The sequence below is a fragment of the Eulemur rufifrons genome, chromosome 15 (genome assembly GCF_041146395.1).
Source record: "Eulemur rufifrons isolate Redbay chromosome 15, OSU_ERuf_1, whole genome shotgun sequence".
Lineage (NCBI taxonomy): Eukaryota > Metazoa > Chordata > Mammalia > Primates > Lemuridae > Eulemur > Eulemur rufifrons.
The window spans coordinates 26832788-26852042 of record NC_090997.1 but is presented as its reverse complement, the minus strand read 5'-3'; the positions used below and the strand labels follow the sequence as shown (position 1 = coordinate 26852042).

At 37.0% G+C, this 19255-nt stretch overlaps 1 protein-coding gene across 3 annotated transcripts in view; it reads right to left on the bottom strand.

Moving 5' to 3' along the window:
* Nucleotides 1-248: 248 nt before the first annotated feature.
* PHF3 (PHD finger protein 3) overlaps nt 249-19255 on the bottom strand; it is an 86680-nt gene continuing 67673 nt past the window's right edge. For all 3 annotated transcript variants that reach the window (XM_069487718.1, XM_069487719.1, XM_069487717.1), the window contains 5 exons: nt 8196-8391; nt 7540-7687; nt 5583-5672; nt 3252-3447; nt 249-3036 (listed from right to left, as the gene is read on the bottom strand). In XM_069487718.1, coding sequence (XP_069343819.1) covers nt 911-3036; nt 3252-3447; nt 5583-5672; nt 7540-7687; nt 8196-8391 — 2756 coding nt within the window. In that variant the 3' untranslated portion in view covers nt 249-910. The remainder of the gene's footprint in view (nt 3037-3251; nt 3448-5582; nt 5673-7539; nt 7688-8195; nt 8392-19255) is intronic.

Genomic DNA, 19255 nt, shown 5'->3' with positions numbered 1-19255 from the left:
TATCTAAGATTTTTAAAAGATTATTTTTCCCCTCATCTAATGCCTGACATAGGTAGCTACATCTATATGTTCTTGGCTGAATCGGAGAAAAACAATTTCTGAAGGTAATTAAAGCTTTAAAGAAGAAATTCTTTTACTACTGAATTTCAAATCACACACACAAAATAGGTGAGAAATTCTTTTATCGTATTTAGAATCAAAATATTCCTTAAAATATTTACATTTTACAGTAAAAAGGATAGCAAAACACAAGATCATGTACAAGCTTCAGTATTCAAGTTTCTGAAGAGCCAAAAATGAAAATGAAAATAATGGCCTACCACAAAGCTGTAGTATATGGTAATAAATGCCTTCAATGAGTGCAGATTAAAGCAATAAATGTACCCCCTTGGGCTTCTGATTCTTGGTCAAAAACTGCTCTATTAAATGATCAGCATAATCTGATTATGAAGTTGCTTGGACTTTTGTTGTTCCTCTACAGGTTCTTTAAAAACAGTGCAATTTAAAACAAACTTACAGAGCACACATTACTCTCAAATTAGTCATTATATAAAGGACATTCACTAGAGGCAGTAAATATATTCCATAGTTAACCATATTTACCAATTAAGGAATAAAACTAAAATTTCTAAGCCTTTATTGCATATTAATAAAACAAATCTTTGAATATACAGCAATGTAAAACTTTTAAAAATATTAAATTCCTATTCCTATGGACAGTTGGTATGAAGAAGGGATGATGAGCCCTGGCACAGAGTGCTCTGCACCAACACACAGAATCTACTGTTCTGCAAACCACCAATAGTAAAAATGTAAAAGATGGCACAATCTTAGCAGGCAATCTTAGAAAGTTTTTAAGATACAACATTTAACAGTTATTTAAATGTAATCTTGAAGGAGCCTGCAAATTTTACCTTTTGCTTTTAGTTCTGTCAGTGTGGTCCCTATCTTTATGGTATCTATCCCTGTCCTTTTCTCCTTCTCTATGTTTACTTTTCTCTCGTTCTTTGTCCTTCTCATAGTCTTCACTTTTAGGTTTATCTGGCTTCTTGTCTACATTCCTACTATCTCTGCTTGCTTTCCCATCTGCTCCTCGATCACCATGTGATAACCGTGCCCTCTCTTTATCTTTGTGCCCTTCCTCCCTGTTTTTTCTGTCTCTGTCCTTGTCTTGGCTTCTGTCTCTGCGTCTATGCCTTTCAGATTCTTGCTCCCAATCCTTTTCATGTCGCTCTCTTTTCAAGTGGTGTGAATCACTATAAAATCTCTGGCGGTCCCCTTTACCCCTATTAAATGGCCTATCCAGTTGCTGTTGGTCTTGCCTACCCCAAGGGTCACTATGGCGCCTTTCTGGTCTCCGAATGTCTTTAGCCTGGTAAAAATTTTGTGGGCCTATATACCTTGATGCTTGTGAAAGAGGACCCATCATACGCTGCGGTTGGCCTGGAAGATGAACAACAGGTGGCCAGGGAACCATGGGATTTTGAGCAAAGCCAAAGCCTGGTGGGGGAAGTAATGGAGGTGGCAAATGTGGTGGAAATCCAAACATGCTTTGTGGGGGGAAATTAGGAGGCCCTGGAAATGGAAATCCAGGGGGGTTAGACTTGAGATGCTGGAGGTTGGGCTGCTGTGGCCTCATGGGTGAAAAGTTTGCACTTGTTCTGGGGCTGGTGCTTCTAGAAGTAAAGTTGATGTTTTTAGATGGAAATTCTGACTGACTTGTGCTTCCAACTTCAAAATGAGATGTTGCTGCTGCTGATCCTCTTCTAAATGGATGCACAGTTTCAATATTTTGCATTAAAATATCCTCCTGTAAGGGCTTTGCTTGTTCTGTTTGAGAAGTGTGTATGTTTTCTACTGATGGTGAGTTTTGTGCAACTTTTGAATTATCACTCTGTTGAACACATGAGTTTTTTTCTGCAGAAGACAACTTTTCCTCTACGTTGGTATGTTCTGTTAAGTGCTCCTTGTTATGTGACCCAGGTGGGGTCTGTTTTTCTCCATTCCGGCAACTATCTCCATCTTTGCTTTCTGAAGTAGTTACCTGCTGACTTCGTCCTGCTGCTTGCCTAGGATCCCTTTTGAGGTTGATAAACTGTGGTGACCTTGTTGCATTAGCAACAAGGTTTTCGTTGCAATTCACATTACCATCTATGTTTCCTTTTCCCACATTGGATCTGCATGGAGAACTGGTATTTGAAGTCTGATTATCTTGCAAATTATTCTCTTGATCTTGCAACTGCTGTCTTTTTAATGTTTTCTCTTTACTCTCCACAGTTTCCTCTTGTTTTGACTGAATTGATAAGTTTGTTAAGAATGCTTCTGTAGAAACATCTGGTGGTTTACCTCTGAGACTAAGACCTGTCAAAGGCCCTGGAGAAATGGGGGAGGACCCTACTACTGATGTTTCTTCTCCTATTACTACTGAATTATCTGTGGATTCTGAAAGATCATCTACTTTAACTTTTACCTCCTTGGCTTCCCCATCAGTTACTTCTACTTTATCTATTTTCTCTGCTTTTGAGTTGGTTTGCTCATTTAAAAATGGAATTTCTTTAGGAGTGTTTTGTTCTGTCATTGACTGAGCCTGGTCATATATTTGACCAGTGGTACCCAAAAGGCTTTGGAGTATATCATCCACAGGAAGGGGTTTATTTGCTAATTCCAGAGTAGAAGGTTGATTTTCCCAGCCAATCAATACACCAGGAAGAAATCTTAAAGGTTTTGGTGGCTCCTGTTTGGTAACTTCCATTAAAGGTTCAACCGCTGTTGGAAGGTCTTCTTGAAGAGTCGGCTGAGGCTTATTTCTCTGCTTGTGTAATACAGTTGTAAAAGAATTAAAAAAGTCATTTTCTTCCTCTGGTGCTTCCTCTGTAGAACCTTCCATTTTACTTTTTTTATCAGGTGGCAATGCTACCGGTATACTTTCAGGAGCCTCGGCTGTATGACTAGTACTAGCAGTAGCACTATGTTGCCGCTTCAGTTTTTGACGAATAATTAGGCCCAACAACAGATTCGGTCTATGCAGTTCAAGCCCTGTATAAAAATCAAAAACATCAATTAATAATCATTTTCAATCATTACAAAAAAGGGCAAATTTTGTATCTAGCTTAATACGGGTTATTAAATGGATGCCTGGCCCTGTCAAGCCATCTTGAGAGGGCTGGATCCTGAAAAAGCAAAGTCTTTCCACTCTGGTCCCACCTCCCACGTAATTCCAATCTTATTCTGTTATTAAAATGTATACCTACCAGGTCCGTCGAAAGGCACAAGAGGGTGTGGAATTTTATCTGCAGCACCCAAAGGAATAAGGTACATATCTTTAACCTGCTTCATGTTGTTAGCAGCTACTCCGTAGCGTTTTCTGCTACTGAAGTATGCAAACAGCAAAGTATAAGAAATCTGATCTTCTTCAGTTACTGGTGTAAAGCGAACCACACAAATTTCCTATTCGAGAAAATAACAAATGGTTGTTTAAAATAATAATCTGAAGAATAGCTTGGTTTTAAATACTATTTCGCAACCAGTAATAATCTACTGAACTTTACAACGATGGTTAGTTACCAAATAATGTGGGGTTCACCAACTTAAATACAGATGAAAATCCTAAAAGGAAATAAATCTTAAGAAAAGATCTTTGCTGATCCATGGATGGATTTTGTTTTCACCTGATGGCTTTCCATAAAAAACTGAGTCTCAAGGTGATTAATTTTTTCAAGATGACACAACTTGTCAGTGGCAAAAATGATACTAAAACCCCAGTGTTTTGGTATCTGTGCTATATCCTGATTCCCATTGCTGTAACTTCCACAGAGGGCTGTCTATGTTCTTTGGCACACTGGGAACTAAAAGCAACCACCACCACCACCTTCCTATGCATTTATACACACAAACACACAAATCCACTTATAATTCAGTGTATAGGAACTGACTTAAGGACTGAAGGAGGATAGGTGAAAAGGCCTCAAATACACGTAAGACCATATATTTAGTAAAGTAATTTGGCTTATTCAGGAAATTTTTACTTGCCTCTGGGTTCCTGGCTTTATTTCAAATAGAAAAGACAATCATAATTTGGTATTAATTTGGTGGCATTAAGAAATGGATGTTTCCACAAATGCATACAGTCAAAATGGGAAAGCCAGATTTGTTGCAAAGCCTAAAACTGATGGAATCTCCTGAAGAAAACATGTGAATGAGCTGAACTATGGCTCTACCTCTTATAAAATGTCTGTTATGTAAACCACCCACTTTTAGATTAAAAATCATCATACATATATTAGTAATCACTATCACAGTGTTTAAATCAGTTCAAGTTGGAAGCATACTTTAAAGTGTTGGCAGTAATATTAATATGGGGGTATATTCAAGAGTAATTCCCAAAATGTCCAAAAGTAATACTTCCCATTTTTATTACAACGAGAGAGTTAACAACAAATAAGTGTAGTAACTTTTTGAATAGTGCTTCAAAGTTTATTTGTATTCTAACACTGTATCAATTTAAATTCTAAAATCCATATTGGAAAAAAAATATTCTTTTCATCTTAAGATCATCCATTTTGGATCACTCCAAAGAAAAACTACAGACTTCTAGAAAGAGAGGAAAAAAATAAAGTTGATTTCTTCAAGATTTATTTACCAACTGCCTGTAATATGCTAGGTACTATAAGATTCCTTGGAGGGGAAAACAGTTTTTTCTAATGATTAAATCTCCCTCCATAGTACTATGAGTTTAAAAAAAATGATAAAAAATAGAGAAAAAGGAAAAAGAGAAATATTATTGTGATAGAAGGCTACTAATTATCTCCCAGTATCTTTTCTCCTCCTTTCCTCCTATTCTAATGAGAAGCCCTTAACTTTTAGCTGGGCATGTGGCCATCCAATTGAGATTACGTTTCCCAGCCTCCCTAGCAGCTATGTAGGGCTATGTGACTAAGTTCTTGCCAATGGAAGTTGATGACTACAGTTTCTAGGTCTTGCCCTTTAAACAACTGGACAGGCATTCCTCATTTATTTCCATTTGGTGCTTATGAGTTAGCTTTGATCATATTTGACTGATAAGGGCAACCGTCTTAGAAATAGCAAAATAACAAGAAAGAAGGAGCATGGTCCCTAAATGATCCTATAGAACCAGAGTCACCTAACCACCCTGAACAACTGGCCTACCTCACGAAAGAGAAAAATTAACTTCTGCAATTCTTTGAGCCACTATATTTTAGAGTCTCTTTGTTGTTAAGAGCTTAGCTGTGCCCTAACTCACACAAATACCTTTAATTGAAGCAAGGCAAAATTCCAGGGTGAACCTCAATACTTACTCTAAAACATTTCTTCCAAAACATTGACAACAGCCACAAAGAAAACATCCCACAATGGTGGGACAGGGAGGGGCAGAGTCGGGGAGAAGGAATGCTGGACTGTTTTGAGCAAATGGCTTTAAGTTCAGTTTTTTGAAGTATATTATGTAGATTCAGAATCTGTATTGGCTCCCTTCCCCAGGAAACCTTGCATCCTCACATAAGAACTCTGAGTTGTTTATTTTCTAAACGTTTTCCCATACTGGTATAGTGAAAAGTTTTCCTCACCTTGGTTCCTGATGCTTTTATTTTTTCCACATAATCCCAAACTGTCTGAGGTGATATCCTGCCACCTACTTGAATACTATCTGGTAGATCCTGTGGCAAAACATGTAAGTGATCAATATATACAAAATGTCTTTATTAAAATATCCAGAAATTGTACCGATTTAGCTCTAATATTAATTTGAAATGGTAATAAAAACAAGTAAAAAGATTATGAAAAATGCATCAGAAAACATAATAAAGTACAGAGACAGCAATCAGGCTTTACAATGCCAACTGCAAATGACTGATACCTAAAATACAGTTATTAAAAAAGAGTCTGAGCTCATGCCAGGTCTCAGCAAGAACGACGGGCACAGGAAAGGGAAGCAGTGGCAAGCATAGCGCATTAACAATTCAGAAAAAGTACAACACATTTCAGAATATTAAGCAGAGCCTGTTCCAACCTTCCCCCCACTTTTTCTGGTGGTGTAAGCAGGAATATTTCTTAATCATTAACAGCTGAATTTCAGAGGTTATAAAATTTAATATAATTACAGGGTGTATTTTTTGCACAGAGGACAATAACACTATAATAATGCAAGATATTTTATTAAAAGTACAATCTTTCAAAATCAATTAAGAATATTTAAAGCTTTATTCATTATATTCCTATTTTTTCATGAAGACTGAAGAAAATCATAAAAAGCATTAACATTAAATCCAATTGTGTTTATTTAAATTATTTGCTTTAGATATTTTATTTGGAATTTTAGACCCAATCAAACTAAAAGTAAGTACAAAGCAGAGGTGGAATTCTGAAAAGCAACCACATAAAAACTGTGGCTCAGAAAGTTAAATAATAATCTTATTTAAAATGAAAAAGATTTCATAGTTAATTTTTCATTGTTAAACTTCTCCATTTAAAAGAAGAATCATTTTTACCACGCACCAATCAAAGACTAAATTTCCAAACAAATTTGTTCAAAAAGAACATCAAGAGTCTACTTTATTTTTCTCTTACAAAATTCATGCTTTTAAAATATTATTTACCAAGCAAACGATGCATAAAAGTAGCAATTATACTAATCAAAAACACAACTGTTAAATGAACTAATCAACATCAGATAAATGATATTACATTGAGTAAAACTAATTTCATCCTAATCTGAAGAAAAGTAAAGCTTCTGTTAGCCTTAAAGATAGCAGGTATATAATTTAGGCTTTTAGAAATACTGAATTTTTAAAAATCTTTCGCTTTTATGGCTAGTATTAGATATGAACATAATAGCAAAATATGATCTGAACATACAGTACATGTATACTGATTTTTCTTTCTATACATATACAAAAATACATTTCCTTCAAAATAGTTCAAAAAATGTCATACTTTCTCACTTATCACAATATTATAATGTTACTGCTGCTTATTTTCAATAAACACCATATAATAGTTTTATCACTACAGCAACAATGGTCACTAATTTCACAGACGGTCCCCTAGCTGTAAAGCTTCAACTCCCAGTCTATAAACATCATATTCACAGAAATAGGCAAGTAAGAACTATATCATGAAGCTGGGAAAACATAAGTAGTGGAGAAATTAGAAGACTTGTTTAACAATGAAAAATCTTTTTAATGGACTAACCCTGAAGGCCATTACTATGCCAATCTTCTCTGTAAGTCTATATTCAAAGAAAAACTTGCATACCCATGCAGATTCTCATTAATTTTTAATTCTCTGACATGGTAAAGTAGTATATTTGGGGGAAAGTACAGGATATGTGGGTTTAAAACTTTCAGAGTACAGTTTTCTACATTTCTAAAGAACTGTGAATTCATAATTCCATTATTTGAACTGTTTAAGGATCACTGTTCATAAATATTTTTGTTATATTATTAATTGTATACTGTTTCCCCCATTGCTTTCAGAGTCATATATACCAACCCAAGGACAGAAAGGTAGAAAAATTCACAGTACCTCTGTCAAGTATTCAGCAGAGCCAGATACCGGGTAGGCTTTGGTAACAAATTTTGCCACAGAAGGCATGTTGATGAAACCTTTCCAGATGAAGTTCAATCGAGCCAAGAAGGTAGACTCCACTTCAACAGTTCCAGGCATCTCTGGGCTAGAAAATGATATTAAAAAGTTAGCAGCATAAAAGACATGTTCATCAATAAATCCATTTTCTACTTAGTCATTAGTTACTTCTATTTTAACATGTCAAGAAGGCCAAAATACATAACGACTATTGATAAGGAGTTTACATTTTCATTTTATAAAATTACATTCACGTTTACACAGTAAGGTTTCACAAAGTCATCCTTCTTGGCTGGCCTAGGTAGACTAAGGTCCAGAGAAGCACAAATAATTTTTCTTTAATAATCTATCCCCTGACTTTCTGGATAAGTATAATTAAAGAGAGTTTTAAAGCTGTTTCCCCAACGATTCAAATCTCTAACTCTAAGCACTCAAAATAAATTAACCACCAAGGCTTATAGTTTTATCCCAATTAGTTTAGAGTACAGGAAGGTACAGTTTCTTTCTCAAAACGAAAGTTCCTAAGAAATGCGTCACTCTTATTTGGTAAAGATCTATAATGACTATTACAGAAATTTTAACTTATAGAAAATTACCGTGGGGCCGGAGAGAATGTTGACTTTGGAGACTCTTGTTTCTCCTCTTCAAAGAATTCAGAAGCCAAAATATTTGAGGTTGAAGACAATGCATCAGCTATACTTTCTGCTTCGTTGTCCGAATGCTTACGAGCTACTCCAACAACTACTTTCACTTTTTTCGGAGAAAGATCATCTACAGGTGGTGCCATTCGACCTAAAATCCAGAAGACATCAAAATAAACCAATTATTGTTAACTGCAATTTTTATAATAACCCATTTTCATGTTCTAGAATTACTCAGTTTCTATAATTCAATTGTTAAATAACTATATTTTTCCTCGGGTAATTTCTAACTAACATAATTTCTCGTAACGAGTTATATTACAACTATATTTAAGAATCAACAGGAAATTTGCCAGTGTTCTTCCCACCTCTAGCCCTCTTCTACATGGAGAAACCTAAGTTTATCTGAATCGCAATTCATAGTATACTGTGTGGGGTTTTACCTATATTTAACTTCCCTTTCAAATCATTTTATAAATATTATCTCCTAAACGTAAAAACATCACAAGTAAATGTGGAATAAATAATATAATTCCTCTCTTAGTGAGGTGAAAAATTAGGAAAAGAGGATGTGTTAAACAACTCAGACAAGCTGACATGAAAATATTGTAACTAGAACCTAAAATAGGTTTCTTGATTCCCTCCTGACCATTTTTTTTTTAACTAAACTACACCAAATTCAATAGCCTTGAGAAGTAACTTGAAGAACTGAGTATCTGACTTTGGGATATATACATAGCAGCAGTTCACAATTATACACAAATAATACAGGGCTATTTAACATGAAAAACATTGATAAAGTTTAGAAAATAATGTTAGTTTTAGACTACAGCACCAAGAAGGAAAAATCACTCAAACTTTCTGAAAAGTGGTCGAGTAGTATTTAACAAATGTTCTTGCATGTACCATTAATTTATGTGTGTGTATGTGTGTATGTATGTGTGTGCATTTTGTATATATAAATAACTAGAACTAAAATTTCATAAGAATTATAGTTGCCTCTATAACTGCAATTCACAGTAACATATTCTATTCTGTTTTCATTTGTTTCAAAACGCTGGTCACTACTTATTCAACAAATTTCACTATTACTAGTGAGTCACAATCTGAAATTTGAAAAGCAATGGCTATAAGCACTTTAAAATGTGATCTCTAAAGATCTCTGACCAAATCATGTGCCTCTTTCCTCTTGTTGAATTCAAGTTTGCGCCATTTCCAGTCCCTAGAATTGTCTTCCCCTCTCTCTTCGCAGATACATGTCTCAATTTTCATATCGCAGCTCAAATGCCAATGTCAATTCCTCAGCCAACCCCCCCCCCCAACCATCCAGTCTATGCTAGGTCTTCTGGACAAATACACTTCTAACAATTGTGTTTCTATAACTTAAATAATTGCCTGCCTGTCTTTACCACTAATCTACAGTTTCTCTTAAAGCCTAGACATTAGACATTTTCACTACTACATTCCCTGCACCCAGCAAAATACCTGACAAGAAGAAAAAGCTCAATAAGTATTTACTGAATGAATAACCAAGATAAGATAATAGAGAAAGGTAATTTCTGAGTAAAAGGCCCAACATAACTTTGAAAGAGAAGAACAAAGTCTAAGGACTGATACAACCCAATTTTAATACTCAGTATAATGCTAAAGCAATCAAGATAACAGTGGTATTGGCAAAAGAAAACCAAATAGATTAATGGAACAGAACAGAGAGCCCACAAATAGACTCACATGAACATAGTTAACTGAACTCTGAAAACGGAGCAGAGGCAATACAATGGCGCAAAGACAGTCTTTTCAACTAATTCTGCTGGGGATACAGGATCAAGATGGCCAACTAGACACAGGGAGCATGTGCTAGGAGAGGAACCTGGAGAGGAACCTGAATAGTAAGTAGATTCTAATATTTTGAACATATCATCTAGGAGAGAATGCTAAGATTCACCAGGGAAGTGACAGAAAGCATCAAAAGTGGACAAGGAAAGGGTTCAGGGAAACTTGCCCAGCCAGGGACAGGCTAACAGCTGAGAGAAGCTCCTAGATGTGGGGAAACTGTAAGAGAGAAGCTCCCAGAACTCTATTCACCGAGACAAGCTTTTACAATCTTGGCTACCAGAGAGGCCCTGACCCACATAGGTCTCAGGGCTAACACAGTTACAAAAGGGGAACTCACATGGAATCCCTCAGGCATCCAAGCCTAGAGCAGCTTGAGCTAGGCACCATTCTGAAAGTCTAGATACTGGGGAACTGAGGGTGTGCCTCAAGCCACTGTGGGGCTCCGAGGAGGCGTTCCCACACACCCCTGGGAAAGTCTATACTGTCCTGCTGGGGGCTGCTGCTGAGACTGAGACCTGAATGGACAACATTTTCCAGTTTCTCACACATACCGCCTGCATGGGTCCTTAGCCTTTCCGGTCCCAGGTCCAAGTTACCATTTTAGAGCTTGACACTGGACTGCACCCTGCTCTCAGGCTGAGTTTGCATCTGATGTGGCTACAGGCCCCAACTGGCTAGAAAGGTGCAGAGAAAGCAGGTTTTCCAGCACACATCTGGGGCAGTGTCCACTATCCTGCAGCCAACTGCTGTGGGACCAAGTCTCAAGCGAACTGCACTCCCCCCAGTTTCCTGCCAGTGCAGCTTGCCTGAGAGAGGCCCCACCCTCTCTGATCACAGGCCTAAGGTGCCATTTTGGGAGTCTGAAGCCATACAGTGACCCACCCTCGAGCTGAATTCAGGCGGACAGCCCCATCCAGCTTAGGAGGGAAGGGGTGCCCAAGATCTCCCACATACCTTGAACAATTCCTATCCCCCCCGCTACAGGCTGCTGTGGGACCGAGTTGTGAGCAGACAGCACTCCCCCCAGCATCTTACATACCCTGTTTGCCTAGAAGCCCCATTCTCTGGTCACAGGCGCAAAGTGCCAGTTTGGGGATTTAAAGCTCTGCAGCACCTCAACTTCAGCCTAAGTTCAGGCTGACGTAGCTGCAGCTGCCAGCCAACTGAGGGGGGACAGGGAATCCCAAGCTCTTCTACACACACTGAGGATAATTCTCACCATCCTGCTACAAGCTGTAGTGAGACAGAGATGAGAGCTAACGGGACTCCACCAAGCATCTTGCCCATAATGTTTGCCTGGAAGAGACCCAACCCTTTCTAGCCACAGGCCCAAGGTGCCACTTTGGGCGTTTAAAGCTGGGCAGCACCCAGCATTCAGGCTGTGATCGAGCTGATGCTGTTGCAGCCCCACCCAGCTGAGGAGGGACAGGAAAGCCCAAGCTTCCCTACACACACTTAGGACAATTCCCACTGCCCTGCCATAAGATGAGACTGAAAAGTGAGTAGATAGCACTCCCCAGTTTCTTGCCTATGCTGCTTGCCTGAAAGGGGCCCTGCCCTCTTTCACTGCACGCCCACACCCAGTGCCCATTTTGAGAATTCAACACTGGGCCATGCCCAGCCTTCAGGCTGGGATCAAGGTGATGTGACTGCAGCCGCCACCTGGCTGGGGAAGGACAGGAGAGATCAAGCTCCCCTAAGCACACTTATGACAATACGCATTGCCCTGTAACAGGCAGCTGTGGTACTGGGGACTAGCCTGCCCAATCCGTTGCAGCTACCAGTAACATCAAAACGGACCACTTGGGTCCATCCTAGTGGATGGCTCCACCACTGGTACTGCCTATACTACTGACTATAAAGTGACCAAATTTACAAAACCTTCCACATCACACTACCTGCTTAGGGGTCTGAGAACCCACCCACACACCTGGCCTCTGCACCAACTACTAGTTTCTGAGCAAGCCACCAGAAGGTCCATGAATTGGCCCCCCAGGACACACTAATACCGCTGCCAGCGTAAGATGCTCTGGGGCCTAAAATCAGATATACTCAGCCCATTCCTTACATCCCTGGGGCACAAAGACTGGCTTGACTGTCATTCAAATCCCCAGCTAAATATCAGCACAGCCTCAACTAGTAACTGTTCCCTAAGCCACCAAGGAAATTACAGATACCACTGACCCTGTGTAAGGACTAAGAAATCATACAAAGAACAAACTACTGGAGGCACCCAAAAATCAAGGCCAAAGTGTAATACTCAACCAAAAGCACATATATACTTTCAGGAAAAAATCCTCCCTTTCAAAAGCAATTTCAAAAAATCACAAAAAGCAACTGCTACATCACATATGCAGTATCAACAGAAACATGAAAAACCATGGAAATATGACACCACCAAAGGACCACAACTGTCCAGCAATGAATCTCAATAGAAAGAATTCCTCATAATACCAGATAAAGAATTTCAAATATTGATTCTAAAGAAGCTCAATGAGATGGAAGAGAAATCTGAAAACCAATACAAAGAAATCAGAAAATCAATTTAAGATATGAATGAGAAATTTACCAAGGAAATAGATACCATAAAAAGAAAACCAAACAGAAGTACTGGAATTAAAAATTAATTGAAGGAAATACAAAAGGCATTCGAAAGCTTTGAGAATAGATTAGACCGAGATGAAAAAATAATCTCAGAACCTGAAGACAGGTCTTTTGAAATAATCCAGTCAGATAAAAAAAAGGAAAAAAATTTTACCTTCAAGACATCTGGGACTATAAAGTGACTGAACTTACAAATTATCAGTATTCCTGAGGGCGAAGAGAGATCAAAAAGTTAAGAAAACCTATTTAAGAAAATAATTGGGCCGGACGCGGTGGCTCACGCCTGTAATCCTAGCACTCTGGGAGGCCGAGGTGGGCGGATCGTTTGAGCTCAGGAGTTCGAGACCAGCCTGAGCAAGAGCGAGACCCCACCTCTACTAAAAATAGAAAGAAATTATATGGACAGCTAAAAAGATATATAAAAAAAAATTAGCCGGGCATGGTGGCGCATGCCTGTAGTCCCAGCTACTCGGGAGGCTGAGACAGGAGGATCGCTTGAGCTCAGGAGTTTGAGGTTGCTGTGAGCTAGGCTGACGCCACGGCACTCACTCTAGCCTGGGCAACAGAGTGAGACTCTGTCTCAAAAAAAAAAAAAAAATGCAAAAAAAAAAAAAAAAAAAAAAAAAAAGAAAATAATTGGTGTAAACTTCCCAGAACTATCAAGAGAGTTAAATATTCAGAGACAGGAGGCCAAATGATCCTCAAATACAACACAAAAAGGACTTCACTATGGCGTATCAGAATCAGAATAACTACAGTCGAAGTGAAAGAGAGAATTTTAAAATTAGCAAGAGAAAAGTGTCTAAGCACCTATAAAGGAAACCGCATCACATTAATAGCAGACCTCTAAGCAGAAACCTTACAGACCAAAAAGAGAATGGGATTGCATTTTCAAAGTGCTGAAAGGAAAAAAAAAACTGCCAGCCAAAAATTTATATCCTGCCAGACTAAGATTCATAAATGAAGAAGAAATAAGTCTTTCCCAGACAGAAAAACGCTCAAAAAATTCATCACCACTGTATCAGCCCTATAGGAAATATGCAAATGAGTCTAAAATATGGAAACAAAAAGTCAATATGCACCATCATGAAAACACACAAATACATAAAACTCACAAGTCTTATAAAACAATCAAACATTAGAAGAAAAAGAAATTAAATGGCAACATGACAGTAGTTCTGCAAACCACAAAAAGATACAAAAAAAGAAACACAAATTTATAGAATAACTAGAAATCAACTACCAATATGACAAGAACAAAGCCTCACATATCAATATTATAATAACCTTAATGTAAATGGATTAAATGCTCCACTTAAAAGATACAGATTGACTGAATGGATAAAAATACATGACCCAACTATCTGCTGCTTACAAAACACTCACCTTATCCATAAAGACACACAGAGACTAAAAGTAAAGGGGTAGAAAAAGATATGCCACACAAATAGAAACAAAAAGCAAACAGGAGTGGCTATGCTTTTATCAGATAAAAAAGGCTTTAAATTAGAAACAGTAAAAAAGATAAATAAGGTCATTATATAATGATAAAGGGATCAATTCAGCAAGAGGATATAACAATTCTAAATATATATGCAACCAACATTAGAACACCAAGATTCACAAAACAAATATTACTAGACCTAAAGAAAGAGATAGACAGCAACACAGTAATATTGGGAGATGTCAATACCCCACTCACAGCACGAGACAGATCAAGACAGAAAATCAACAAAGAAACATTGGACTTAAATTGGACTTTAGACCAAATGTACTTAACAGACATTTACAGAACATTTCACTCAACAATTACAGAATATACATTCTTTTTACCATTACATGGAACATTCTCCAAAAGAGACCACATTTTAGGCCACAAAACAAATCTTAACAAGTTTTTATTAATAAAAATCAAAATCATATCAAGTGTCATCTCAGACCATAGCAGAATAAAGCCAGAAGAAGAATTTTAGAACCTATACAAATACATGGAAATTAAACAACATGCTCCAGAACAACTACTAGGTCAATGAAAACATAAAGATGAAAATTAAAAAATTTTTTGAAATGAATGAAAACAAAAGCACAACATACCAAAAAACCTGTGGGATACAGCAAAAGCCGTGCTAAGAGAGAAGTTTATAGCATTAAATGCCTACATCAAAAAAGTAGAAAGATCACAAATTAACAACCTAATATCATACTTTAAGGAACAAGAAAAACAAGAACAAATCAAACCTAGCGTTAGCAGAAGAAAAGAAATAACAAAAGATCAGAGCAGAACTAAATGAACTAGAGACAAAAAAATTAATACAAAAGATCAACTAAACGAAAATTGGGTTCATTGAAAAGATTAACAAAATTGATAAACCACTAGCTAAACTAACCAAGAACAGAGAATAGCCAAATAAACACAATCAGAAATGAAAAAAGAGACATTACAACTGATACCACAGAAATAGAAAAAAACATCAAAGACTATTATGAACAACTACACACTCACAAACTTGAAAACCTAGAGGAAATGGATGAATTCCTGAAAACATACAACCTCCCAGTATTGTATCAGGAAGAATTGGAACTCCTGAATAAACAAATAATGGGTAGTGAGATTAAATCAGTAATTTAAAAATCTCCCAACAAAAAAAAAGCTCAGGACCAGATGGATTCACAGCTGACTTCTACCAGACATACAAAAAAAGAACTGGTACCAAACCTAGTGAAACTGGCTCAAAATATCAAGGAGGGAATCCTCCCTAACTCATTCTGGGAAGCTAGTAACACCCTGATACCAAAGCCAGGAAAGGATGCAATGAAAAAAAAAACCAAAGACTAATATCTCTGAGGAACACAGATGCAAAATTCCTCAACAAAATATTAGCAAACTGAATCCAACAGCACATCAAAAAGATAATACATCAAGATCAAGTGGGTTTTATCCCAGGGATGCAAAGGTGGTTCAGCATATGCAAGTAAATAAATGTGATTCACCACATAAAAGAATTAAAAACAAAAACCATGTGATTGTTTCAATAGATGCAAAAAAGTATTCAATAAAATCCAGCATCCCTTCATGATAAAAATTCTCAACAAACTAGGCGTAGAAGGAACATACCTCAAAATTGTAAAAGCCGTATGTGACAAACCCACAGTCAACATCATACTATATGGGGAAAAGTTGAAAGCATTCCTCCTAAGAATTGGAATCAGACAAGGATGTCCACTTTCACCACTTCTACTCAACATGGTACTGAAACTCTTAGAGCAATCAGGCAGGAGAAAGAAATAAAAGACATACAGATTGGAAAAAAGGAAGTCAAATTATCTCTGTCTGCTCATGATATGATCTTATACCTAGAAAACTGTAAGGATTCCTTCAAAAGACTCTTAGATTTAATAAATGAATTTAGGAAAGTCTCAGGTTATAAAATCAACATACAAAAATCAATAGCATTTCTATGCACCAAAAACGACCAAGGCTAGAACCAAATCAAGAACTCAATCCCATTTACAATAACTGCAAAAACAATAAAATGCCTTAGGAATAAATTTAACCCAGGACGTGAAAGATCTCTAAAAGAAGAACTACAAATCACTGACGAAAGAAATTGTAGATGACACAAATGGAAAAATATTCTATGCTCATGCACCAAGAGAGTCAATATTGTTAAAATGACCCTGTTGCCCAAAGCAATCTACAGATTCAAAGCAATTCCTATCAAAATACCAACATCATTTTTCACAGAATTAGAAAAACCTACTCTAAAATTAATATGCAACAAAACAAGAGCCCAAATAGCCAAAACAATCCTAAGCAACAAAAACAAAGCTAGAGGCATCACAGTACCTGACTGCAAAGTATCCTACAAGCCTATAGTAACTAAAACAGCATGGTACTGGTATAAAAATAGACATATAGATCAACGGACAGAAGAGAGAACCCAGAAATAAAGCCACATACTTACAGCGAACTGATCTTTGACAAAGCTGACCAGAACATACACTGGGAAAAGGACATCCTTTTCAATAAATGGTGCTGGGAAAATTGGATAGCCATATGTAGAAGAATGAAATTGGATTACTATCTTGCACCATACACATAAATTAACTCAAGATGGATTAAAGACTGAAATAATAAAAATTCTAGAAGAAAACCTATGAAAAACTCTTCTAGACAGGCCTAGGCAAAGAACTTATGACTAAGACCCCAAAAGCAAATATAATAAAAATCAAAAACAGACAAATTGAACTTAATTAAACTAAAAAAATCTCTGCCAAGCAAAAAGAAACAATCAAAAGAGGAAACAGACAACCTACAGAATAGCCAAAAATATTAATGTGTCCAAAAAAGGACTAATATCTAGAATCTACAAGGAACTCAGCAAGAAGAGAACAACTAACCCCCTTTTAAAAGTGGACAAAAGACATGAATAGGCATTTTTCAAAAGAAGTTATACAAATGGCCAACAAACATAAAAATGCTCAAAATCAGTAATCATCGAGGAAATGCAAATTACAACCACAATGAGATACTATGGTGCTCCAAATTAGGATGGTCATTATTAAAAAGTCTAAAAAGAATAGATGTTGGTGCAGATGCAGGCAATAGGAAACACTTAGACACTGTTGATGAGAATGTAAATTAGTACAGCCTCTGGAAATCAGTATGGAGATTTCTCAAAGAACTAAAAGCAGATCTACCATTCGATCCTGCTATCCCACTACTGAGTATTTACCCAGAGAAAAAGAAATCATTATATCAAAAAGATACCTGCAGAGATATGGAATCAACCTAAGTGCCCATCTACAGATGAGTGGATAAAGAAAATGTGGCACATATATACCATGGAGTACTACTCAGCAATAAGAATGAAATAATGTCTTTTGCAGCAACTTGGATAGAACTGGAGGCCATTTTCCTAAGTGAAGTAATCCAGGAACAAAAAATAAATGCAGTATGTTCTTACTTATAAGTGGGAGCTAAACAATGGCTACACAAGGGAACACAGAGTGGGTATAATGGACATTGGAAACTATAAAAGGGGGAGGGTGAAAAAAGGGGAGGGTGATAAAGGGGGAGGTATGAAAAATTACCTATGGAGTGCAATGTACACTACTTGCTTGGGTGATGGGTACACCAAAGCCCAGACTCCACCACTATAAAATATATACATGTAATGGAATTCAACTTGCACCTCCTAAATTTATTAAAATAATTTTTTAAAAAATGCTTCTGGAACAACTAAATAGTCACATGCAAAAAATAAAAAATAAAAAGAATCTTGATACAGATCTTTTACCCTTCCTTCATAAAAATTAACTCAAAATGGATCAGAGACCTGAATGTAAAACACAAAAGAAGACAACATAAGAGAGAACCTAGATGACCTGTAGACAAAAAAAAAAAAAAACAAATGCATGATACATGAAAGAAAGAACTAATATCCTGGACTCCATTAAATTTAAAACTTCTACTTCGTGAAAGACAATGTCAAGAGAATAAGAATACAAGGCATGGACTGAGAAAATGTATTTGCCAAAGACATATCTGATAAATGGCTACTATCCAAAATGTAAAAAGAACTAGGTTCAACAATAAAAAAACAAATAACTTGATTAAAAAATGGGCTAAAGACCTGAAAAGACATCTCACCAAAGAAGATACACAGATGGCATATAAGCTGTGTATCTTAAAAGATGTTCCAAGCACACCATCAGGAAACCAAAAAACAAAATAAGAATGATATACCACTATAGATTTATTAGAATGGCCAAAATTCAGAACCCTGACAACACCAAATGCTGGCAAGGATGTGGAGCAACAGGAACTCTCATTTAATCCTGGTGGAAATGCAAAATGGTATAGCCACTTTGGAAGATAGTTCGGCAGTTCCTTATAAACATACTGTATGATCCAACAATTGTGCTTTTTGGTACTTACCCAAAGGAGTTGAAAACTTACATCCACACAAAATCCCACATACAGTTTATAGCAGTGTTACTCATAAATGCCAAACCTTGGAAGTAATCAAGATGTCCTTCAGTAAATGAATGGATAAATAAGCTAAACATTCAGACAATGGACTATTACTCAATGCTACAAAGAAATGAGCTATCAAGCCATGAAAAGATATGGTGGAAGCCTAAATGCATATTACTAAGTGAAAGAAGCCAATCTGAAAATGCTACATACTAGCATATGATTCCAATTATATGCTATTCTGGAAAAGGCAAAGCTATGGAGACGTAAAAAGATCAGTGGTTGCCTGGGGTTGGCAGGGAGGGTGGGGGAGGGATGAACAGAACACAGAGGATTTTCAGGGCAGTGAAAATACTCTGTACAATACCATAATGCTGGATTCATGTTGCTACACATTTGTCCAAACCAACAGAATGTACAATACCAAGAGTGAACCCTAATGTAAAATATAGACTTTGAGTGATTATGACATGTGGCAGGTTCATCAACTGTAACAAACTGTACCACTCTGGTGGGGGATACAGATAATGGTGGAAGCTAAACACATGTCGGGGGCAGGAGGTATAAGGGAAATCTCTATACCTTCCTCTCACTT